Source organism: Mustela erminea, chromosome 21, assembly GCF_009829155.1.
Source record: "Mustela erminea isolate mMusErm1 chromosome 21, mMusErm1.Pri, whole genome shotgun sequence".
In the NCBI taxonomy this organism is placed as follows: Eukaryota; Metazoa; Chordata; class Mammalia; order Carnivora; family Mustelidae; genus Mustela; species Mustela erminea.
In genome coordinates, this window is record NC_045634.1 from 27,040,164 (window position 1) to 27,067,199 (window position 27,036).

At 39.5% G+C, this 27,036-nt stretch overlaps 1 protein-coding gene across 12 annotated transcripts in view; it reads right to left on the bottom strand.

The window, feature by feature from the left end:
- Positions 1-27,036, bottom strand: part of TENM3 (teneurin transmembrane protein 3) — a 1,246,978-nt gene that overhangs the window by 47,879 nt on the left and 1,172,063 nt on the right. For 9 of the 12 annotated variants that reach the window (XM_032328838.1, XM_032328846.1, XM_032328840.1 and 6 more), the window contains 7 exons: positions 14,410-14,626; positions 13,270-13,389; positions 12,378-12,639; positions 6,986-7,253; positions 5,548-5,691; positions 1,033-1,282; positions 182-202 (listed from right to left, as the gene is read on the bottom strand). In XM_032328838.1, the coding sequence (XP_032184729.1) occupies positions 182-202; positions 1,033-1,282; positions 5,548-5,691; positions 6,986-7,253; positions 12,378-12,639; positions 13,270-13,389; positions 14,410-14,626 (1,282 nt within the window). The remainder of the gene's footprint in view (positions 1-181; positions 203-1,032; positions 1,283-5,547; positions 5,692-6,985; positions 7,254-12,377; positions 12,640-13,269; positions 13,390-14,409; positions 14,627-27,036) is intronic. The other 3 variants (XM_032328845.1, XM_032328843.1, XM_032328842.1) reach the window with 1 other exon arrangement.

Genomic DNA, 27,036 nt, shown 5'->3' on the forward strand with positions numbered 1-27,036 from the left:
GAATTTGCAACATGCTACATATGAATGGTTCATTTAAGTAGTTTTCATTCCTTAGATGTTCTTTGATACTGAGTTTCCTCTCTCATGATGAAATGTTCTTAGAAAATAATGTCAGAGAGTCACATCAACATGTAAAAAGGACATTTGAAAATACACAGTAACCTTTTAGCAAGATGCTTACCTATGTCTAAAATCTTTATTTCTTGGTGGAAGCAGATAAAAAGGTGGGGGGAAAAAAAGCACAGTTAGAAAAAGTTTCTAAAATATAATGAGTTGCATACTGAGATTTTAATTATTTGAATGGAAAATTGCCAACTTAAGCAGAAATAACACTGGAAAGGAATTTTGTAAGCCAAGGCTTATCAAATAATTTACAGAATAGGATGATTTTAATAATCGCACTTAAATGAACAAGGCAAAGCAACAATTTGTAACTTTAACTTTTGGTATTATGGCTAATGGTTTAACCCAACTTGAAGATCCAATATTCTAATGGAAAGTTATTGCCTTACTCTTATGTCCTGATACTGTAGGGAAATATTCTATCTCTTAATTTCAACCCATGTGACATAAAAGAGTAACAACCTATATCAAGAAGTATTCTGAAGAACTAGAGGGGTTTAAAAGTCATAGTTCTCTCCTATTGGAGCATAGAAAATGCCCTGAAATCAGTAAGACATTTTCTATATTGGGTGCCTTTACACTCCTGTATACATTTATGGCACAGAATATATGTGTTGTGCTTTTCCTGACTTTAACCAAGAATCTGACTTCTATTCAGGAAGAATTTTAAACATTGGGAAGGTATACTTAAATAAATAAATTGGTCTATTAGACTAAACACTTTTTCTTATAAAGGCAGGCTCAGCTTTGGTAACAATCCCAAATTAAGGGGCTGCCCGTCTGGCTCAGTTGGAGGACCACACAAGTCTTGATCCCTGGGTTGTAAGTTCAAGGCCCATGCTGGGTGCAGAGATTACTTAAAAAATAAAATCTTAAAAAAAAAAAAAAACAAATTAAGGAAAGACATACCTTAGTTCTAAAACACTTGTTACATTTCCAGAAGGGAATATTCGCCGAACATAGTTGAAATCCCCTACATACAGGCTGCCATCGATCCCGCAAGCTAATGCAACCGGGGCCAACAATTTATTACCATCGGCCTGACCATTGCAACTGGGGCACGAGATGCTGCGCCTCCGGCCATTTCCCATGATGCTACTGACAACCGGAGGCTGTTGGGAGATGAACTGGTTTTCCCCATTGCCCTTGTACAGTATGCCTGGAAGACACAAAATGCATTGTTCTTGTAATACAAAGCAGAAAGATGAAAAGTAAACATGCTCACTCTAGGTGTAACTATAATTCAGTGCTTTGTGGATATAGACTGGGAACATTTACTTCAAGTTCTCTCGGAAAGAACAAGAACTCTATTTATTTAACCTGATGTAAAATATCATTTGGCAAAACACAAAGGATATATATGAAAAGTGCTGTCTGCTATGCATGTAAGGGAGGGCTGGTGAAAGAAACAGAGGACTAATCAGCAAAATTAAAAGCCCAAATTGTCGACATCAGTGGTTCTCAAACTGGGCTACACAGTGGGACAGACTGGGTCTGTTCCACTGACGCTTGCATCTCATCCTGAGAGCTCCTGATTTAACTGGTCTGAGGGCAGACTTTTAGGAAAACATTCCAGATAGTGTGCCTGGACGGCTTAGGCGGTTGGGTGTCTTCCTTTGGGTCAGGTCATGATCTCAGGGTCCTGGGATCAAGCTCCAGGTCAGGCTCCCTGCTCAGTGAGGAGTCTGCTGCACCTGCTTCCTCTGCCCCCGCCCCAATTGCGTGTGAACTCTCTCTCTCTGTCAAGTAAATAAATGAAAAAAATTTTTTTTAAAAGATTTTATTTATTTGACAGAGAGAGCAAGAGAGCACAAGCAAGCAGAACAGCAGAGGGAGAGGGAGAAGCAGGTTCCCGCTGAGCAGGGAGCCTGGGCTGGATCCCAGGATCCGGGGAACCTGACCTGAGCTGAAGGCAGATGACCAATAGCCTGAGCAAACCAGGTGCCCCAATAAATAACATCTTAAAATAAAAAAAAAACCCTAAATCTCCAGATGACCCTAATGTGCAACCAAATTTGAGAACCATTCTACATGTTCTTCAGGGAATAATAAGTTTTCCAATTGCTTAACGATGTTATACTATTATGAATTAATCCAACCAACAAAAATGTGCACCAGCAATATGAATTTCTTCCTTCTGAGTGTATCACTGAATTTAAAAATGTAAAAATTACTTTATAGAAAATAAATTTAGATAGTGAGTGTCAAACCCCCTATATACTATTATGCTGCCAAAGAACGTTCTTCTTGGTTATACTCGTAACCGACACGAAGACGCATACACACGCAGTTATTCAAAATTCCAAACATAGCAAAGCTGTTATGGAAGGGCAACTTATTATTTAAGGAGAATTCTGCTTTTAGGCATGCAGGTGCCAATCCTACTTAAGACACAATGTCAGTTAGCGCCATTAGGGTCCTCAATGAAAATCTGAGAAAAAAAAAATCCCAGAAGAATAGTAAATATTTTCATAGTTAGAAACTGGATTTGAGTTGTGATTCTAATTTTATTCACTCTCCATTATTGTCTAGAGAGCAGATCAGTGGCTTCCTCCTGGCCTGAGGTACCCTGGATGCTCAGCTGTCACTGTTCAATACGTATTTCATGACACTTTGCAGAGGGCTATTATCTGTATAAACCGTCTGCTGCTTGGACTTCAGAGTTGTACGTATCATATATTTATTGAATGTTCTCTATTTCAAAGCAGTTCTTCAAGCCAATGCTTATACTTTTTAGCAGCTACACGGTTAAAAGAATTAATCCATGCAAGTACAAACAGGAAACTCAAGAATGCGTTTTTTCCCTCCCACTTCGGGATAATTTTAAAATGAAGAAGAGATCAGAATGATTATGTTCCTCTTATAGCTTAGCACATTTTTAGGTGGATTCTATGATTACTTTGAAATGCTTTTTGAGTGATGTAATAATCAGAAAATTTACATAAAGAAATCAGAGAAGATCAAATTTAAGGAAAAATAAGCCAAATGAGGCTGGACCGAACACGTGAAAAGCCTTTTGCCTTGAATCTTCAAAGAATACATTAATGTTACCTAAGATCCTTCTTTCTGCGATTATGTTATTTGACAATTATGGAACTCTATTTTCCTGGAAGGGCCAGGTCTGTAAGCTTCATGCAAGAATGCTACAAGCCGGCCTACTGTTCTGCTCAGCCTGATTTATTCAGTCATTATTTTAAACAATTGGTCCTTCATGATTCTCCTCTATTATGACAGAAGACAAAGACGAACGTTAGAATATTTACTTCCACGTTCCAGGCCTGCAAACACCTGTCACTGTCTCCATTTCGGCCTTCTCTTCGTCTTTCACACGTTTCGTAGCTCACCCCCCTTGTCACGATTACAAATCACTTTGTTTAGTCAATTAGACACATGTCACTTTGAGAAGCCACTCCTTGTCAAACGGCTCTTGGATAAAATTTGAAATCACAAGCAGTTTACCCCCTGAATTAGGTTACCTCACATTTTAAAACAACAGATATTTTATAATTTATAGCAATTTGTGGAGGACAGAATTTGGGGTAGCCTAGCTTCTACAGCTGACCTGATATTTTAATAAAAGCAAACTATATATTATTCTGGTAGAGGGTGTGTGTGTGTGTGTGAGAGAGAGAGAGAGAGTATCTAAATTTCTCAAATCCACCTGAATTCTAAACTCAGTTTTGGGTATTGTAACAGTGTAATTCACCATTGTTACAAAGTGGGTTTACGGCATGGGCTTTCTGGAGCTCTCTGCCTGTTGACCCCCTACCAGCTCATAATCTCTTGGCAAAATCCTGGGGCTCTGAACTTGACCCTATATTCTCACGATAACTAAAATGTTTCTAGAGAGGTTCCCCTGGTTTGGTTTATAATGAAATTCTGAAGGAATCTAGCAATATGTCAAATTGTGTGAAATATCATTTCACATCATTTAATCAGGAGCAGCCAGGGGCACATTGGGCATGTGGCTTTGCATTTTGAAAGCCTGTGACTGTGCCTGGTGTTCCCAACATGACAGACGGAAATAGCATGGCTTCAGACCCCGCTGTTGATTAGGGATAACATATGGAGCGTCCTTCTTGGTTAGGAGTCTCGCTTTTCCCAAGCGTGTGCTGCACGTGGCACTAGCTATGGGCTCTGCTCCCAAACCTTTGGGCACACTCACTGAATGGCAACCCAATGTTCAGAATACAGCTGGACCGGGCGAAGAGCTCAGTGCTGCTGTAAGGTAGGAAATGGGTGGAGGGTTCCTCTCTATCGACTTGCTCGGTACGATTCTCTTCTAGAGGTCAGACAGCAGCATTCTCCAGCACTGGCTTGGACACTACTGTACATTCATTACATTTGGAAATTGAAAATGTACCCTCTCCAGCTCTGACAACAAAATTTTTTAAATAAAAAGAACAGAGATCAAAGTAACATTAATCTGAAAAAGTGACCAATACTCATAAACATTTAGTTGTATTTCGTGCTCAATTCAAAATTCCGAACCTTCCAAAAACCTCTGTGAAGTCCAAGATAGAGATTTTACCACAACTGGGAAATCTCCTATTGGAAAGGGAGATTTGGCAAGGGAGGGTAGAGAGGCACTAGCATGATATGGTTTAGGATGGGGGGCTAGAGGAAGTCACCCTAAGGTTCTGCTTTTCTAGAAAATACTTAGGTGTAGGCGGCATGAGGGCAAAACGTCAAACACACAGTGAGGACAAGAGAGTTTGTTTAATATAAACCACGTTCTTTATGAGATTATGCCGGTCAAGTTTTGTAAAATAATTTATATCTCCCGTGATATATGAAATATGTGTTGTCAGAAAATATTTCTTTATAGTATAAGGTTTACTATGAGTAATCCCTCTCAATCCTTGCTTTCTTCTCAGATTATTCCTTTATTTTTCCTAATAATTACAAAGTAAGAGCATATGGAACCCAATCTGAGCAGGAGAACAATTTTTTTCTCACATATAATCTAAGAAGAACTGAAAAAAAGTCTACATGCTCAGAATAGGCTAATTACTTAAGGATTAAGATCTATCAGAAATATTTCAGTAAAGTCACATAGATTTTTTTTTTTACTTTACAAAAAGTCCCCTCCCTCCATTTTTGGTAAACTTCCCTAAAGCACCCTCAATCAACTCTGGGCTTACTATAGAGTTAGACACCCCTGGGTGAATCTGTGTGAAGACTACCACGTAGAGTACTTTCAGTACAGCACCAAAGTCATTTACATTCAAGTGGGAGAACTATTTTGGTGATGAATTTATATGACGGATTCAAAGTTCACAAGAAGATTATGTTGTTCCCACCTCAGACTGGTAGAGTCTTTAAAAATCTATCTTTATTTTTTCTACTAATTCTAATCCTACAGCATGCAGAAGATAAAATGTTGCCACAATCTATTCAAGGCAAGTGGTATTAAGATCTTACCATTCTGAACGTCCAACACATGATGTTTATCTAATGTCCAACCACCCATGTTGGAAGCGTCTAATTCATAGCCTTGTAAAATGGCGGTCCTCTTTTCCCACAGAGTCAGGTCCAGACATGACTCGTATTCGTATCCAACCGACACTGGAATCAAGACAAAGCACAGTACATCTTCTCAACTTCTTTTGATAAAATTTATTTATTGCAATTTATTATTTTGATAAAACTGCTTTTTTCCACAGTTGTGTTCTAAGACTCTATTTCCATTCATTTATGCGTGGGGATTATTTTTATATGAAAAGATCTGACAACATAGAAGGTGTTTTTCTAAGAAACTATCTTCAAATATTATTTTTCTATTGATTTGATCAGAAACTAGTATTTTTTTCCCCTCACACTATTTCTTTCCCAAGGGGTTCACAGCACAAGATGAAGACCAGACTGGGCACCTGGTTAAGCAATTAGATCTGATAAATCAGTCCCAGGTGGTGATCAGATGATAACAACTAAAAATAATATTTGCTATCTGAATAATTAGAGCTGTTTAGTTTCCAAGAGTATTAAAAGTTGCGCAAAATGTTTATGACAAGTCAGGTTCAATACAGCAGAGAAGATAGTATGATCATGACGACATATTCACATGTTACTATCAGGACTGAACGATAATGCTAGCTGTAAATTACTGTGAACAAGTCACCAATAAAAAGCTTCAGAGTTCTTATGAAACATGGATTTTAAGATTTAGAACAAAGTAAAAGGAGAAGCAGCAATTATCTGATTGATAGGAACTGAGTCAAACCCAAGTTATACATTAATTTCAGAATAAAATATCTAGAATATTCTCTGGTAAAAACGAATAGAACAAAAAGTATCCATCAGTTTTTGCTGGTCTCAACCTGAGCATGAAGCTAGACCATATATATGTCAACACGCCAATCTCTGTCCCGTCATTCCGTAAGCAACGGGCTTTTAAGAATGTCATTCTACAAAACTGATTCCTAGTCAAAAGAGCTGAAATAATTTTGGGACACAAATATTGTCTATATCCTTTTAAATATCATTATGTGTTGAATCAACCCTATTAGATACAGACCACATTAAAAGAAAAGGGTAAGGAAAGCTAAGGAGATAAGGTTAGCAAAAAACAGAAGGTGAAAAACGGAAGGAGGAACAGTGAGGAAAAATTGGAATCTCATTCAGAACATTTTTGAAGACAGAATTTCAGCCAGAAAAGAAGGGATATTTTCTCCATATCACAGGGAATACATTCCCTTTTCCCATGGCAGGTCTCCACCAACCAGCTTAAAATTCCCCGAGGTCCATCTTACTGTCTTCCCATCTGTTTATCCAGTGATTTCCATGGGTGACAGTCGACTTCATGGGAGTTCTGACTTCAAGACAATTATTTTGACGCAGACTATATCGATGTGGAACTTACCAACAGCTTCCGACAGACCATAGACCTTTTGGTTATAGGCGTCTGTTTTATCCCATATAAAAGTATAGGCCAGGTTTGGCGAGGCAGGAAACCACTTCTGAAAGAGTCTTCCTACCACAGCCACCATAAGGTGAACCTTCATTAAATTAAACGGTATGACGGACTGGGTCATGGTGATCTTGAGAACTGACTTATATCCCGCCGCTCTGGAGCTCAAGTAGGAAAGTTTCAAATCTGTTCCTGGAATGGTCGTTTCTTCATGGAGCACCTAGGTGTGCATAAAGTAGAAACTTCAAACTTGGGTCACAGGTGAACCATTAGCTAAAATAGATTTAAAGGAAATGAGCCCAGCAACTGAAATAGGACAGCAAAGACACATCTGAGCTGTTACTTTATTCGATAATTAAAAATAACTCTGCTGCCAGCCCAATTTTTCTCCTCCTCAAAGCTTCTTGTCACTCACTCGAAGTTCATCACACCTCAGGTGCTACTTCTCATACAGCACACAGAGCCGACACGCACGGACTTTATTAGCTCATAGTCACAGCAGATTCTCACTAACCCATCGTTCACCCCTGTCATCCTAGAGAATTCGAGCAGACATTTGTAAGATGGTTAGCCCAGAGCAGGGATGCGGTCTGGGCCAAAGTTCTGGCCTATGACAGCTGCCTCATCTATGGCCTTGGCAGCTGAATGGTTACAGCCTAGAAAGACAGGAGTGGGAACAGAAAAGACCAATTCCATTGGATTAAATTGTAGTGAACTCCATACCCATGCTGAGAGGTAATATAACAGACGCATATTCTCATAATTAGTTAAATGCTGAGCGAGGACTCACTGCTGGTTTTTGACATGATGGAAGATGGACTAAGAGGTCAGAGCTGCATAAATTCTCCCGAAGAGAACAACTAGTATGTTATTGAACACACACACAAGTCCCTCAATGTGTACTTCTTGAGTTGAAACTGGACTGTGAAAAGTTAAAATAATTCCCTGCCCAAGAATGCTCTCCTTTTTAGATTTTAAAAGATCATATTCTTAACCCCACAATTGACCCATCACTGTGACTGGCTCATTGAACATCAACAAATTTATATCGACCTATGCCAAAGTATTTTAGAAATATTACATTATTTTGAAAATTTTAATTATTTTGAAAATGTATTTGTGTAGCGTATAACGTCTTTTCCCGACAGCGCAGATGCTAATGACCACTGCTAAGCTCCTATTTGGCTAACAACAGTAGGTTTTCAGAGGTTTACTACCCTATGTATCTTGCAAAGTACAAGGCCATCTAGGCTCAAGACTCTGCACCAAGAAGTCACCATTCTGTCCACCAAGAATTAAATAACATTCTCCAAGATTTCCCCATGTTGGCTGACCAAGATTCATTATTCAGACTGTTAGAAAAATCTTAGCATAGCAATGTAGCGGTCAGTAGAATCCAGTCCTCTTGCAAAGAACAGTTGGGATTGATGGGTTATTTGTCATCTCCAAATTGCAATGACTGTCGTAGGGCCCAGGATAGTGAGGCTGTAGTGGTCAGTCTGCGTATAAGCGAGTAGCACCAGAGAACGGGCTGAGCAAACCACCACTGTGGCCGGGGGCCAGCAGTGGCGTCAAGAGCAATGGTATGCGGTCCCATGGACAAAGAAGGCATAGCTCTACTCAGCACCTGCTCACAACTGTGGGGTTTTCCTTATGGAACATGCGCACTGACTTCGGCCACAGAGACTCTGAAGCCAAATAGTTTATGGCCGTACGGAAACTTTCTAGAGCCGTTAGACTCACAGAGAACATTACATTTAAGATTGACAGCACTTTGGTGTGGCTGTAGGCTACAGAGTGAATAATGTAAATGGAACTCATTGTTCCTCCGTCATTAGGGTGAAATATCAGTGGGTTGGCTTGAAAAATGGATTCTGTGACTCTTGAAATGGCTCTGAAAATGTAAGTGATTGAACCCTAAGGCATATAATTTATTTCCCCTTAATTTATTTTCAAAATACTTTCTCATAAATCGGATAGGTTTTCTATATGTAAGGTAGTCTTTCATTAATTAAATAGATACTTCCTGTGATCTGGTAGGACCTGCTTCTCTAATTCAAAATATCATATGTTATCCCTGATTTTAATAACAGATTATTATCTTTGTCATCATTAACCTACTTCCATGGAACAAATATCTGTAATTTAGTTCATTAAAACATGTGTTTCTCCTATGTAATTTAACTTGACCGTGTTATTTTGCATTAGTGGGAAAAGTACACCCAGCCAGGGAGGAAAAATAAACATCCAGCCTATTTTTTGCCATCTGTGTGATCTGTAAGCCCCACTCTTCACCCCATTAAATATTCAGTTAGGCACTATAATTAATGTAAAAGAGGTAATAAAATATGAGACTTACTTTCTTTAATTTTGTTATTTTTGTTTTGTTTTATAGTAAATTAACAAGTATTTTATTTTATAATAAATAAAGTTTCATATCCAGTCATTAAAAAAAAAAAGAAACTATATCTTGTCAATTCTACCTTCCAAATCTCAGTCTAATCTGAGATTCCACCACCATTCTGAGTGTTGGGCCCTCCCCATCTGAGTGCCGGTTATGTATAGAAATACAGTGAACAGTAGTCAGTTCACTGATTTCTCTGTCTTCTTCCATTAATTACGCATTTTGCGTCTTGAGTTAGCTTTAAAGAAATCCGAAAAAGGGACCATGGGCCCCCTAGTTCCACATTGCCTAAAGAATTCAGTACCACTGTGTGGTATTTTGGGGCCACTCATAATCTAGCCCCAACCTATCTCTTACATGCCCTATATTTAAGTAGCTCACCAGTTTTAATACACTATCATTTGTTTTTACCACTGTGTGGTTGCTTTCACATTGTCGTCAATCTGGAATATCCTTTCCTCACTCTGAAGGCCAACCTCCTCTGGGATGCCCTTTTTGGCTTCCTTAGGAATAGACCTCTCTTTTGAACATGCAGAGCTCTTCCTTCAAATCTGGATCACATTTAGAATGGTAGGAATCTGTGTCTTTATTATTCTTTTTATCCTTGTAGAGTACCTCATATATGCTGGGCTCTTAGTAAATTTCTACTAAATGTCTGCAGACTGTTTGGTGGAATGGAGGAAAAAAACCCAACAAATCCTTCAGGCATTCCTGGAATTGCTGACTATTTGAAACCCGTTTCAATGACTCAGTTTACTAAAACTCTGCCACCTATCGACAGAGTCTCGAGGTTAAATCTACTTAAGGAGTGGCTAAGAAGTTCAGAGCTACTGCAAGATGGCCTCTGGGGAGGAAGTACTACATTGCACAAGGTTATAATGAACTTCCAAAAGCTTTAGCTCAAAGCTGGCTTGACGGTTACGCAGTAAATCATTGAGGTGTCTCTTCAGCATTGTATTCGCCTGTGAGAGTTCTTACCCTGTTATCCCAGACCTTCTTGGCTCCTCTTGTCTGCTCTCTGTTTGCACTCCTTCCCTAGGGGATCTCCTCCTATGCTTTCTATTTTTCTGTGTCACTAATGACCCCCAAGTTTACATTTTACTCCCAACCTCTCCCTGGACTCCGTTAGCACACATCCACTTCTTATCCCTTCAGCCCCAACTTCCTTTGTCCAATCCATCATCATTTCTCCAAACGGAGACTGTCTCCTACCTGGTCCCCTTGTTTCAACCTTTGCCCAATATAGAAGATTCTTAGTGTAGCAACTACAGTGCCCTTTTGAAGAAGGAAACCAGTAGAGGCGCCTGGGTGGCTCAGCTGGTTAAGGGTCCAACTCTTAGTTTTGACTCAGGTCATGATTTCGTGGTTGTGGCATTGAGCCTCGCACTGGGCTCCATACTCAGCGAGGAGTATCTGCTTGAGATTCTCTCCCTCTTCTGCCCTGTGCCCCCTCTACCCTCCGCGCGCTCTCTCTCAAATAAATAAGTAAAATCTTAAAAAAAAAAAAAAAAAAAAGGCAGCCACGGTCTTCAATGATTGGTGGTTTGTGTGTCACCCCTTCCCTCAAGCCACACCTGCTGGTCTCTGTGCCACTCTGTGAACAAGCCAAGCATGGTCTTTGCTCGGAGCTTCTGAACTTGCTCTCAGCACGAACTGCAATATCCTTCTATTTTGGGGGTTATTCTTTCATTTTTCTTAAACTTTCTGCTGAAACATCAACTTATCAAGGAGGCCTTCCTGAACCCCACTTTGCAAAACTGTACCTCCGTCAACTGACCCTGTTTTATCTTTGAAAAGTAAGTTGTATTCACAAGCTGACATACATTTGTACATTTGTTGTCTCTCTTCCCATTAGCTCTAAAGCTCTTTGAGACCAAGGAGCTTTGGTCTGATTGGCTTACTGCTTCGCTCTATTCTAACAATGCCTGGTGTCAAATAAATATTTCAAGAGTGAATGGGACAAAGCTGCTCTGTGCTGCTGTATTTTAGAACCAGCATATTTCTGGGGTGTTTGGGTGGCTCAGTTGGTGAAGCGACCAACTTGATTTCGGCTCACATCATGATCTCGGGGTGGTGGGATGGAGCCCTGTGTCCAGCTCCATGCTCATGCCCCTCCCCCCTGCTCAGTCTGTCTCTCTCGCAGATAAATCTTTTTTAAAAAAATAAAGACCACATAGTTTTACTTAGCCATTTATGAATAAAGTCCAGTATTCTTTTACCTAATGTCCTATCTTTAAGACCCCAAGGTTTTTCTAATTGGACAGAAAGAGGAAGGAAGACAATCTCCAGATATTTCAGAAGATAAAAGGAATAGTGAAAGTCTGGTTATTTTTAGAAAAGTTATATAGTTTTTTTCCCCCCTGAGGAGAACAGGCTTTATCATAAACTGTTAGAATGTAAGACTTAATACCAAGTTTTTTCAGATAAAAATGTCTTGAGAAAATTAATGAACATTTGCTGCTAAAAATCATCTTTTCTGATCACTTTTTTAACTTATAATTATAATTTAACAGAAAGTCATTGACAGTAATGACCACGTATAACAGCACTTGTTACCCTGTCAGTAGGACATAAGGAGCATATTGGTATCAAAACCTTTTTCCAGTGAACAAGCACATGAATGAAGATGTTATTCGCTGTTGAATTTAAGCCGTTAGCTACAACTAAATAAATATATACAGACATAGTATAGCCTGAACAAAAAAAGTTTTTTGAATATATCTTTAGGAAATAACTAGATATCCTACTATAGTATTAACTATTCATGCACGCGTATACCCTCCTCCCCCCTCCCACCCCTACATATCCTACATTCTGTGTTTCAGTCTGTGGAATGATTTAGGATGGTGCTGGAATTCTGAAAATCCTTTTTTAAGATTCTTTGGAAACCACATGATCTGAAAACAGTTTCCTTAAAAGTACCGCCTCTAGAACATCTACCTGTGTTTCGGGAATAATGGGGCTGTCTTCAGGAGAAGATCTGAAAAACGTAGATAAAGGAGACGCCACGATGATGGGATTTGGCCTCACAAATCCACTCAGATCACAGCTGGGAATGTCATTCTCTTCCTTCTTCATGACGAGGGTATCCATCACATAAAAGACATTCCATGGAATCCACACGGTATGGTACTGAGTGAGGAATGGGGAGCGTTCGAAGACCAAAGTAAGAGAGGCCCCGCCATTTGCCACCAAATCAAACCTAAGAAAAAACAAGATGACTTGGTGAATTATTTGATCCCACACCGCTTCCAACAACACTCAGCTCCTTAAATAAATTCGCTTTACAAAGGAAACCAACTTTTCTCCCAACCCATATACAGACGGAGTTGCAAATCTACAGGAATATTAAAGTAACTATTCAAGGAACACCCAGACGCCTTTTACTAAGATTTACCAATTTATTAACATCTTTCCAAATTTGCTTTATCACTTGATCTTAGCCAAAAGGCCGAGAAGCGATCAGAATTGCTTTATCTATCTGCCCACCTACTTATTTTTTTTCAGAACCATCTAAGCTTAAGTAGTAGGTGTTATGGAAGGTCACTCCTAAATATTTCAACATGAATCTTCTCAAACAAAGAAAATTCTCCTACAAAACCAGAACACCGTTATCATGTCTTAGCAAATGAAATCAATTTTTAAGGAGCTACACGAGCCTGTGACTTTAAGTCTCTGCCACACACACCGTCACAGAGTTCTGGAGCCTATTAGTTGATGCGGTTCTATATTAAAAGGGATAATCAAACATCCTGGGAGATATAAGAATGCCCAGTTTTTATACTGAGAATATTTCAAACAGAGGGAGTGCCGTGGGACTAACTTAACTCACATTCCATCCTGGCGGGTAATAGTGTATCCATATTCTGGGTAATGGAAGAATGAGACATTTACTCCAATAAGCGGAGTTCCATCAGCAGTTAGTACTTGGCCCCTGATGACGGATGCAAGGCTGTGGGAAAAGTAGAAGAATTAAAACGAACATTCGTCTTCTCAGGCCCACATTATCATGATTTAGAGATAATTCAACCTAAGCATAAAATAACACTGTCACACACACTTGTTATTCACAAAAACCAGACCCAAAGAGTCCCAAGACAATGCCCCTTTTAATTCAGCACAATTCACATTCTCTAAATGCCTGGTGTTTACCCGGGGTTTTAATTTGTTGCAATCTGCGTTTTGGAGAGTTATCAAGACCCATAATTTAGAGATGGATTTTTAAAAATTATAAACTGTGCTTTTTCATAAGTCATATATCTGGCGCTTACATGAAGAAAAGTATACCTTCCAATTAATTCCAAGGCAATCCGTAAATCTGCAGGGACCAAGAAGTATAAGATTTAAAGGGGCAATAAGGCACATTTGTGCAACAACTTTTAATCAACTGCTGGGTCTAACTGCATTAATGCTGTTAAATTACGGCAGATCCAGGAGTTCTAGTGTAAATCATCTTCTTTTACTCAGCGAGACACAAGACACCTGCTTTCACTTACTGGTTTATTTTCAGGTCATTACTGCTCTGCAAAGCACCAGTCAAACAGCTTATGCAATCTTATTGCCATGCCGTTAGCAGTTCCATTACATTAATTCATAATTTATATTATTTAGCGAGCTCAGCTAAAAAAAAAAAAAAAAAAGCTCACTTCTGTTTTGCCTTTTGGGGTCTTTTCACTGCTTCTCTTGAAACATTTCCAACTGCGCTAACAAAATCAACTAGTTAAATGAAGATTTATTGACTCCTTAATGGGATGTCCTGTTACGGCTCAGGTACTGAAATCGACAAAGCACGTGAACTGTGTCAAAAACGCCCGAGATGCGAAGTTTGGTGAGGGATTTGCCTAAAGAGGAAAAACTGCGTTGAAAGGCAAAGCTCGCTCCTCAAATTCACAGTCCTCAGCATTTCATCTAACGTGCACGGAACTACTGATAACATGGCTACAAATCGACATGAAGGAGAAAAGGCATTAACCTCTTATTGAAAGGGCTCTCTCCAGGTATGACATGGGTGCTATCGGACCCTATAAGAAAACTGATTCGGTCGTAGAAGGATTTGGCGGCTTGTTGTGAGGGGGACTGCAAGCTCTGGCTGATGACGTCCTGAGGGTCAGGTAGTCCGCGGCAGTAAGGCTGGTTTTGGCAGGAGCTCTGTAAGCAGCAGTCGGGGTCCATACAGTCAACGAGCCCATCTGCGGAGAGAAGTGCAAGCCGGTCAGAGAATTCCTCTTGGTATGTGTTTTGTTCGTTGGCTCATTTTCTTTCAGATCCAGGGAATCTTCCTGGATTCTGAGAGTGATTTCTATGAGGCACGCTTTTTGGAAAGACTTGGCAGCCTCTTTCACGTGGAGTAAATGTTTGGATTGGAGATGGCGGATTCTGAGCAAGAAATTAAAAATTGCTGGTTGGAATAATCTATTAGGAGTAGGAAGGACTACAGATTTGTTTTAATTCTAATTATGGATGCCTTCTCTATTTTAGAGAAAATGCAGTCAGAGTTAACACAGGGAGCACCATGGGTCTGTGGTTTTGGACCTATGTAGGGTGAAGTTCTAAAATTTGGGGAAAGGTCAGAAAATGAATGTCTGTGAAGTGAAGCTAATACAATTCAAGGTACAATGGATGAGATGAGCCAACCACTTTTCGAGGACATAGCTTTCTCCAGGAAGGTAAAGTATGTTCCAGATAAAGTGAAGGCATCCCTCAAATGTTGAACAGGACCCTGAGCCCCTCATAGGACGGCCACAAAAATGGAGGTGTTACTTTAAAATGTGAAAATGTTAAGTGAGTTGGAATATTGGAAATGACAAGAAGCCCACCACAAGAAAATTGATCTACAGTGTTGGTGACGTGAAAAGTGTAATGGATAGAAAGAATCTGCTAGCGCCTTCTCCAGGAACATCAAAAGGAAACCACCTTCCACGGCCCATGTAAGTATTTTGTTCAAAACATAAACCAACTCATTAGTGGACAAGAGTGTTAGGTTACAGTGACTTAGTGACATTATCCCTTAAGATCATTCTCTCACTGACCAGCTGACACATGGATTTTGATCTGCTTGGCAATGACTTTTCTCAGTATAGATTAATAAAAACATTAGTTTCTGAAGACTTTAAATCGTTCTTGAAAGATTGGACACATGGTCTTAAAATCTTCAAACCCAAATCTCAAGTCTTAGTATGACCTTATTATGGCAAACCCAGTTGAAAATATCTAGTTGACCTACATATTTTATTTACACAAGGGCTTTTCTAATAACTTCTATTTGGGAAAAAAAAAAAAAAAACCATACTAGCCACGAAGCTGTTTTGGCTTTAGGCCACTCTTATTAATAGAATATAAGTTTGCCCCTTCATTATCTGACAGCAAACCCAGATGCAAGAAGATAGACTAAATTGAGTTAATGTTGTCCAGTCTAAAAGTAGGTCAGCAACAACACAGGTAAGGTCAGAAACGAGAAGAGAGGCCCTGCATCAGCGTCCTTAGGTCATTTTGCCCACCTGAAGCAGAATTGTAGTGAACACTTGTGAGTTCTCTCAAAACTCATTTCCTCTTCTTTGGGCAACAGCTGTACACTTTCATTTCCATATCCATCCATCCCCACCGCTCAGTCTCTGTGCATTTCCCCCTTCATGTTTGGTTCAGAAGTGTCCATTTGACCTAACTTGTCTATCTGGAGTGAATTTCAGGAACCGTCTGCAGAGACTCCCCTTTCCCTCACCCCAACCAGTTGGAGCTGTAAGGCTGTGAGGTTGCGACTGCTGCCTCAATCCAACTGCTCCTATAGGAGAACCTCCCAAGCCATGTAGCTGTTGAAGAAGCAGAGCCAAGAGGTGGAGAGAAAAACAAGAGGTCATCGTGGCATCTTTAGGGTTTTTGCAACAAGCTGCACCTGTGATCCCGGGCTTTTCAGTTGTAGAAGTCAAGCCATTCTCTTCTTCCTCATGCCTGTGTGGGTTAGGTTTTCTGTCACTTAATACCGAAAGAGACTTAGTTTACCTAGCAACAATAACTAAAAATCCCTTCACTATTTCTCTTGTAGTTGAAAAACAAGATTAATACATGAAAATCCCTTCACTATTTCTCTTGTAGTTGAAAAACAAGCTTAATACATGAATACTTGAATTAAATTTAGGGTGTTGGACTCCTTTTACATATTTTAATTTGTTACCATGATGGGTCAGAATTTCTGACCAGCAGATCTTCCTTTATATTGTTTCTTTATAATAGTTACATAACTTTTATGTAGATGTCTGTTACATTTTTTAAAAAATGTGTTAATTATTTGAAAGTGTAGTTTTACTCCTTTGATAAAAATTTAAATCATGTTTTAAGCAAATCAAGTGAAACTGAGCTTTGAAATTTTATATAAATTTATCAAAATACTTTCTTAGCCAAAAGGCCACGAGGATGAAAAATATCTCTCAATGTTTCTCTGTATTTCTGGAAGAAAGATAAAACTATGCTACAGGCTTACTTTTCACGAAGCTATAATAATGTAATACACTGTATATTTTTTTCTGTGTCTCTCTCAAAGAAATAGAAAGAGTTATTAAGACTTGGATTTTTAAAGTAGTAGACTATTGAACTAATGCTCCAGTATCATTTCTGGCTTCTAAAGAAACCAATTAAAAAATAAAGCCCCTTCAGTAACAATCTATGATTATATATTGAGACTATAAGGAATCTTCAGTTATGTGTTTTAGCATATATTTAAGAGTTCTCACTTCATGACTTTTGAATGGGTGTGTGTATGGTTGGGAGAATTATTTAACACAAATATTTTATCTTCTCGCAGGTTTTTCCCTTGAATTCATTCTTTAACCTAAATAGACTACTCACTAGAGAGAGGACTTCCAATTATTATATTTTATCTCTGTTAATCTTACAAATTAAAGATTAGATGCCCTGGTCCTCTCCCCCGCCCCCCGAACCACGCCACAACTCCAGTATTTTCCTTTAGGCAATAGGTTGCCGAAGAGGAATGTTCACATGTAGTCATTCATCTTTGTTAGTTTATAAAAAGCAAATGTACATCTGGCGTGTCGTCTGCGGGTCATAAGACTGCAAGAGATTGACACCTTCTGAACTAATCAGCTGGAAATGCATTTTTACAAGCCTCTCTGCTAACATCAATCAGACAAAGAATCTCATTTTCAACAGCCAAGATGCAGGGACACACAGTTTGTTATTTTTCTGCAGAGTTTATCAGTAACTTGCCCAAGCAAGTGACGGATGGTTATGAATCTGGCTCCCTATAACTTGAGAGAACATTTTTTCATTCTTTGTGCTTACATAGCTAGGGCTACCTAATACAACTAAGTTGATTATCCACTTGCTCAAATGTACACGGTAGTAAAATTGTCTTTGTGGAATAGTTTCCCCAAATCGTTGAGATTCCTTTTAGTACCAGTGATATTCAGTTGGTTTAAATTTATATTGGTATAGACATCATATCTAATAGAATTAATCATGAAAAATAAAAAAAATCATAAATGCTCAAAACCCACTGGATAATAAATTCAGTGATCAGTTAAGAGCCTTTCTTTCTTTGCAATACAAGTGGTACTTTGATGGAAAGCAGATAATCTAGTGGATGCTTCCATCCACTCAATCCTGAACATTATAGCTCTAGTTATAATCTTAAAACAGGTTCTCATCTTACATTAGGCTTTTGTGGGACTCTAACAGTGGTTGGCAAACTTACTTTGCAACGTCCAGGTAGTAAATAATTTCGGCTGTGGGCCATGCAGTCTCTGTGGCGCCTTTCAACTCCACCTTTACAGAGCTAAAGGTAGCTGTAGACATTATGGAAATGAACGGGTGTGTTCCAATAAAACTTTATTAACAAAAACAGCCTTTGCCCCAGAGGTCATAGCTTGCCATCTCTGGTCTTACTTTAATGTTTCTACCCTGTTCTCTTCCTTGTATTCTTCCAATCATTCTTGACATTGTTTCTGGCAATTTAGACAATGCATATTTTGCCAGATTATTAAAACTTCTGACTCCAGGTCTTCTCCTAGGTTATCCCTATTCTGGCTTTGATCTGCTTGTCAAAACTCACATGCTGCTTTCTAGTAGCTATGGATAGCTGAACCCGTTTTTCAAAACCTTAATTTACTGACTGGATAAAAAATCATGCATTTTCTTTTTAAGATTTTATTTATTTATTTGACAGACAGAGATCACAAGTAGGCAGAGAGGCAGGCAGAGAGAGAGAGGAGGAAGCAGGCTCCCTGCTGAGCAGAGAGCTTAATGTAGGGCTCAATCTCAGGACCCTGGGATCATGACCTGAGTTGAAGGCAGAGGCTTTAACCCGTTGAGCCACCCAGGCACCCCCATGCATTTTCTTTTAAGGTATTTTCTTTTTTTACTCAAAAGTTAATTAACGTCTACCACCCTTTCCCGCAGCATTTGGAAGCCCCTCTCCCCCATTCCAAGTTAGAGGTGGAGATAGAAATTCTGATGGAATAATTTATCTGTAGACTTCAGAATTTTCAAAGTGGATAGGTAAACCTTTCATTACTTCTTAAAGTCACCATTCTGTGACATGCATGAAATTCATTTATTACTGAATTGGAATCATGTTTGACTTTCTGGCTATTCTTGTTTTTTGTGTGTATGTCTCTGTGGGTTTTATCTCTATGTTCACATATGTCTAGGCTAATCATTCTTCTGCACTTCAGATCCACAAACTGCTTTCCAGATATTTCCATTTGGATATTATATGGGCAACCAAAAACTTAGTGGGTCCAAAACCCAGCATATCTAATTTCCTCTAAACAAGCTGTTTTCTTCTGTATTTCCTAGTTGGTGAATAGTTCCACCTTCTACCCATCAAGTCTCTCAAAGTAGAGACCTGAGTGTCATCCTTGACTCCTCTCTTCCTTTTTCCCTGTACCGAATCAATGATCAGGTCCTTCTTTTCTTCACCCCAAATATCTCTTGAATCAGTCTCTTTCTTTCCACTTCATGGACACTGCCCTTCAGGCCACGATGCTCATCTGTCAACAAGATCTCTTCAATAGTTTGGTTTCCTGGGTCCCAGCCTTGTCCCAACTATTCATCTACACTTCCAGCAGAGTCATCTCTGTAGAAATCAGATGTGATGACTTCACTTCTCTAGATAAGATACATTCTTTATTTGGCCTCTGCTGCCTTCTGAGTGGTTAGAACACTTTACTGTGGCTTTTAAAAGCCTTCATCATTATTGTTTCCTCTGCCTAGAGACCTCTGACCTGTTCTCTAGCCCCCTACTCCCTGGACCGCGGGGCCCTCTTCCCGTTCCTTGAGCTAGCGGCTCAGGCAATGGCTCATGAAGCTCCTTGAGAGCTGAGTCCACCACTGTATCCCCAGTATCTAGCACACATCTTGGCACGAAGTCAGTGTACTATGTATTTGCTGAAGGAATGGAAGAATGGATTCGGTTCCTAGACATAGTTAGATTGAAACAGATCAAAATGATGTCTTGAAGATGCAGCAAACACCCTCTTGGTTTTCTTTTTTTACCCTTCTCCAACACTCAGCACTGTGCTCACCCTTGAGTCTGGTTTCTTTTCCATCCCAACGGTTATTTCAAGTGTTCTTGATTAATTGGACATGAACAAACCCACACAATCATGAAAAAGCATTAGAAGAAAGGATATGAAAGACTACATAATTTAACAAAGGGAAAAGGCCCTATTTCTTTTTGAAGACACACAACCCAGAGTTCCTGAAAAGATATGCCTCGTCAAAATTTACCTCATATCAATGAAAACTGCTGCATGATGAAAGACACCATCAACAAAGTGAAAAGAGAAATGAAAACCTGGGACAAAATATCTACAACACGCCAACAGAGAATCAATAAGTAACATATATAAAGAAATCCTAAAAATTAAAGGGAAAAGTCAAGCCACTAATAAAGGGGGAAGAAAGGGCAAGAGAAATGAACAATTAGCAAAAGAAGAAATACAAATGGCCAAGAAGCATATGGAATGATTACCAATCGAATCAGTAGGTAGAGAAATGTAAACTAAAACAATAAAAATGGAATCATTTCTACCCGTCAGGCAACATTCCTGCTTTTCACTTGTTGGACAATTTTGTTTGGGTGGGAGGATTATATACAGACTACAGACATGGAGAAAATAAACACTCTTGTCCTGATGAAGGACATGGGGGTAAAACCTACTTGCAAGGGGACTTGGTGATGAAAATTAAAAATTTAAATACCCCTCAACCTAAAAATCTCACTTCTTAAAATCTGTCCAAAAGAAAGACTTGTACCATTCACAGAAGGATTTATATGCAGATACACACAGCGACAGAGGGATGTACAACATATTTGTCTTACACTAAGAGCAAAAAAAGAAAAAAAGAAACAACTAGGTTATTATTAATAATTATTATTAACATAGTAGTAAAGTTAATGACTATATCTGCGTTTCTATTATAAAATATGAGATAGACCTCTGTGTACAGGCTTGAAAAAAAATCTCTAAAAAGATAGATTCTTTGGGGAATTGTCTGTTCAGACGGATGGCTAACAGACAACTGAAAAAACGTTAACCTTATTAGCCATCAGGGAAATTCAAATCAAAACCACATTGAGATAGCACCTTACACCAGTTAGAATGGCAAAAATTGACAAGGCAAGAAACAACAAATGTTGGAGAGTTTATGGAGAAAGGGGAACCCTCTTACACTGGTGGTGGGAATGCAAATTGGTGCAGCCAATTTGGAAAACAGTGTGGGGTTTCCTCAAAAAGTTAAAAATGGGGGAGGAGTCAAGATGGCGGAGAAGTAGCAGGCTGAGACTGCTTCAGCTAGCCGGAGATCAGCTAGATAGCTTATCTAAAGATTGCAAACACCTGAAAATCCATCGGCAGATCGAAGAGAAGAAGAACAGCAATTCTGGAAACAGAAAAACAACCACTTTCTGAAAGGTAGGACCGGCGGAGAAGTGAATCCAAAGCGACGGGAAGATAGACCCCGGGGGGAGGGGCCGGCTCCCGGCAAGCGGCGGAGCAACGGTGCACAAAATCAGGACTTTTAAAAGTCTGTTCCGCTGAGGGACATCGCTCCAGAGGCTAAACCGGGGCAAAGCCCACGCGGGTTCAGCGTGGCCTCAGGTCCCGCAGGGTCACAGAAGGAGCAGGGGTGTCTGAGTGTCGCAGACCTTGCGGGTATTGGAACGGGAAAGCCGGCTACAGAGACAGAGCCGACAGTAAGCTCACAGCTCGGTGTTACCTTGACCAGTCGCAGGCTAGGTGAGCTCGGAGCGCGGCCGGAGGTCAGGCAGACGGGAGTAACTGGGCGCTGTTCTCTGAGGGCGCACTGAGGAGTGCGGCCCTGGGCTCTCGGCTCCTCCGGGCCGGAGACAAGGAGGCCGCCATTTGTTTTCCCGTCCTCCGGAACTCTACGGAAAGCGCTCAGGGAACAAAAGCTCCTGAAAGCAAACCCGAGCGGATTACTCACCCCGGCCCCGGGTAAGGGCGGTGTAATTCCGCCTGGGGCAAAGACACTTGAGAATCACTACAACAGGCCCCTCCCCCAGAAGATCAACAAGAAATCCAGCCGAGACCAAGTTCACCTACCAAGGAGTGCGGTTTCAATACCAAGGAGAGCAGCAGAATTCCAGAGGAGGAGAAAGCCAAGCACGGAACTCATGGCTTTTTCCCTGTGATTTTTTTTTAGTCTTGCAGTTAATTTAATTTTTTTCTTTTTCATTTTTTGTTTTTTTTTTTTCTTTCTCGCCTTCGGGTAAAATTTTTTTTTTTTTAACTGTTACCTTTTTCTTTTTTAACGATTTTTTACTAGTTTATCTAATATATATATTTTTTCTTTTTTACATTTTTCTTAGGTGTTTTCCTTTTTTTTTTTTAATTCTTTTCTTTTCTTTTTTCTTTTCTTTTCTTTTTTTTTTTTCTTTTTTTTTCTTTCTTCCTTTTTGAACCTCTTTTTATCCCCTTTCTCCCCCCTCACGATTTTGGATCTCTTCTAATTTGGTTAAAGCATTTTTTCCTGGGGTTGTTGCCACCCTTTTAGTATTTTACTTGCCCCTTCATATACTCTTATCTGGACAAAATGACAAGACGGAAAAATTCAACACAAAAAAAAGAACAAGAGGCAGTACCGAAGGCTAGGGACCTAATCAATACAGACATTGGTAATATGTCAGATCTAGAGTTCAGAATGACAATTCTCAAGGTTCTAGCCGGGCTCGAAAAAGGCATGGAAGATATTAGAGAAACCCTCTCGAGAGATATAAAAGCCCTTTCTGGAGAAATAAAAGAACTAAAATCTAACCAAGTTGAAATAAAAAAAGCTATTAATGAAGTGCAATCAAAAATGGAGGCTCTCACTGCTAGGATAAATGAGGCAGAAGAAAGAATTAGTGATATAGAAGACCAAATGACAGAGAATAAAGAAGCTGAGCAAAAGAGGGACAAACAGCTACTGGACCACGAGGGGAGAATTCGAGAGATAAGTGACACCATAAGACGAAACAACATTAGAATAATTGGGATTCCAGAAGAAGAAGAAAGAGAGAGGGGAGCAGAAGGTATACTGGAGAGAATTATTGGGGAGAATTTCCCCAATATGGCAAAGGGAACGAGCATCAAAATTCAGGAGGTTCAGAGAACGCCCCTCAAAATCAATAGGAATAGGCCCACACCCCGTCACCTAATAGTAAAATTTACAAGTCTCAGTGACAAAGAGAAAATCCTGAAAGCAGCCCGGGAAAAGAAGTCTGTAACATACAATGGTAAAAATATTAGATTGGCAGCTGACTTATCCACAGAGACCTGGCAGGCCAGAAAGAGCTGGCATGATATTTTCAGAGCACTAAACGAGAAAAACATGCAGCCAAGAATACTATATCCAGCTAGGCTATCATTGAAAATAGAAGGAGAGATTAAAAGCTTCCAGGACAAACAAAAACTGAAAGAATTTGCAAATACCAAACCAGCTCTACAGGAAATCTTGAAAGGGGTCCTCTAAGCAAAGAGAGAGCCTACAAGTGGTAGATCAGAAAGGAACAGAGACCATATACAGTAACAGTCAACTTACAGGCAATACAATGGCACTAAATTCATATCTCTCAATAGTTACCCTGAATGTTAATGGGCTAAATGCCCCTGTCAAAAGACACAGGGTATCAGAATGGATAAAAAAACAAAACCCATCTATATGTTGCCTCCAAGAAACTCATTTTAAGCCCGAAGACACCTCCAGATTTAAAGTGAGGGGGTGGAAAAGAATTTACCATGCTAATGGACATCAGAAGAAAGCAGGAGTGGCAATCCTTATATCAGATCAATTAGATTTTAAGCCAAAGACTATAATAAGAGATGAGGAAGGACACTATATCATACTCAAAGGGTCTGTCCAACCAGAAGATTTAACAATTTTAAATATCTATGCCCCCAACGTGGGAGCAGCCAACTATATAAACCAATTAATAACAAAATCAAAGAAACACATCAACAATAATACAATAATAGTAGGGGACTTTAACACTCCCCTCACTGAAATGGACAGATCATCCAAGCAAAAGATCAGCAAGGAAATAAAGGCCTTAAACGACACACTGGACCAGATGGACATCACAGATATATTCAGAATATTTCATCCCAAAGCAACAGAATACACATTCTTCTCTAGTGCACATGGAACATTCTCCAGAATAGATCACATCCTCGGTCCTAAATCAGGACTCAACCGGTATCAAAAGATTGGGATCATTCCCTGCATATTTTCAGACCACAATGCTCTAAAGCTAGAACTCAACCACAAAAGGAAGTTTGGAAAGAACCCAAATACATGGAGACTAAACAGCATCCTTCTAAAGAATGAATGGGTCAACCGGGAAATTAAAGAAGAATTGAAAAAAATCATGGAAACAAATGATAATGAAAATACAACGGTTCAAAATCTGTGGGACACAACAAAGGCAGTCCTGAGAGGAAAATATATAGCGGTACAAGCCTTTCTCAAGAAACAAGAAAGGTCTCAGGTACACAACCTAACCCTACACCTAAAGGAGCTGGAGAAAGAACAAGAAAGAAACCCTAAGCCCAGCAGGAGAAGAGAAATCATAAAGATCAGAGCAGAAATCAATGAAATAGAAACCAAAAAAACAATAGAACAAATCAACGAAACTAGGAGCTGGTTCTTTGAAAGAATTAATAAAATTGATAAACCCCTGGCCCGACTTATCAAAAAGAAAAGAGAAAGGACCCAAATAAATAAAATCATGAATGAAAGAGGAGAGATCACAACTAACACCAAAGAAATACAAACTATTATAAGAACATACTATGAGCAACTCTACGCCAATAAATTTGACAATCTGGAAGAAATGGATGCATTCCTAGAAACATATAAACTACCACAACTGAACCAGGAAGAAATAGAAAGCCTGAACAGACCCATAACCAGTAAGGAGATTGAAACAGTCATTAAAAATCTCCAAACAAACAAAAGCCCAGGGCCAGACGGCTTCCCGGGGGAATTCTACCAAACATATAAAGAAGAACTAATTCCTATTCTCCTGAAACTGTTCCAAAAAATAGAAATGGAAGGAAAACTTCCAAACTCATTTTATGAGGCCAGCATCACCTTGATCCTAAAACCAGACAAGGATCCCACCAAAAAAGAGAGCTATAGACTGATATCCTTGATGAACACAGATGCGAAAATACTCAACAAAATACTAGCCAATAGGATTCAACAGTACATTAAAAAGATTATTCACCACGACCAAGTGGGATTTATTCCAGGGCTGCAAGGTTGGTTCAACATCCGCAAATCAGTCAATGTGATACAACACATCAATCAAAGAAAGAACAAGAACCATATGATACTCTCAATAGATGCTGAAAAAGCATTTGACAAAGTACAGCATCCCTTCCTGATCAAAACTCTTCAAAGTGTAGGGATAGAGGGCACATACCTCAATATCATCAAAGCCATCTATGAAAAACCCACCGCAAATATCATTCTCAATGGAGAAAAACTGAAAGCTTTTCCGCTAAGGTCAGGAACACGGCAGGGATGTCCATTATCACCACTGCTATTCAACATAGTACTAGAGGTCCTAGCCTCAGCCATCAGACAACAAAAGGAAATTAAAGGCATCCAAATCGGCAAAGAAGAAGTCAAATTATCACTCTTCGCAGATGATATGATACTATATGTGGAAAACCCAAAAGACTCCACTCCAAAACTGCTAGAACTTATACAGGAATTCAGTAAAGTGTCAGGATATAAAATCAATGCACAGAAATCAGTTGCATTTCTCTACACCAACAGCAAGACAGAAGAAAGAGAAATTAAGGAGTCAATCCCATTTACAATTGCACCCAAAACCATAAGATACCTAGGAATAAACCTAACCAAAGAGACACAGAATCTATACTCAGAAAACTATAAAGTACTCATGAAAGAAATTGAGGAAGACACAAAGAAATGGAAAAATGTTCCATGCTCCTGGATTGGAAGAATAAATATTGTGAAAATGTCTATGCTACCTAAAGCAATCTACACATTTAATGCAATTCCTATCAAAGTAGCATCCATCTTTTTCAAAGAAATGGAACAAATAATGCTAAAATTTATATGGAACCAGATAAGACCTCGAATAACCAAAGGGATATTGAAAAAGAAAGCCAACGTTGGTGGCATCACAATTCCGGACTTCAAGCTCTATTACAAAGCTGTCGTCATCAAGACAGCATGGTACTGGCACAAAAACAGACACATAGATCAATGGAACAGAATAGAGAGCCCAGAAATAGACCCTCAACTCTATGGTCAACTAATCTTCGACAAAGCAGGAAAGAATATCCAATGGCAAAAAGACAGCCTCTTCAATAAATGGTGCTGGGAAAATTGGACAGCCACATGCAGAAAAATGAAATTGGACCATTTCCTTACACCACACACAAAAATAGACTCAAAATGGATGAAGGACCTCAATGTGCGAAAGGAATCCATCAAAATCTTTGAGGAGAACACAGGCAGCAACCTCTTTGACCTCAACCACAGCAACATCTTCCTAGGAACAACGCAAAAGGCAAGGGAAGCAAGGGCAAAAATGAACTATTGGGATTTCATCAAGATCAAAAGCTTTTGCACAGCAAAGGAAACAGTTAACAAAATCAAAAGACAACTGACAGAATGGGAGAAGATATTTGCAAATGACATATCAGATAAAGGACTAGTGTCCAGAATCTATAAAGAACTTAGCAAACTCAACACCCAAAGAACAAATAATCCAATCAAGAAATGGGCAGAGGACATGAAAAGACATTTCTGCAAAGAAGACATCCAGATGGCCAACAGACACATGAAAAAGTGCTCCATATCACTCGGCATCAGGGAAATACAAATCAAAACCACAATGAGATATCACCTCACACCAGTCAGAATGGCTAAAATCAACAAGTCAGGAAATGACAGATGCTGGCGAGGATGCGGAGAAAGGGGAACCCTCCTGCACTGTTGGTGGGAATGCAAGCTGGTGCAGCCACTCTGGAAAACAGCATGGAGGTTCCTCAAAATTTTGAAAATAGAACTGCCCTATGACCCAGCAATTGCACTATTGGGTATT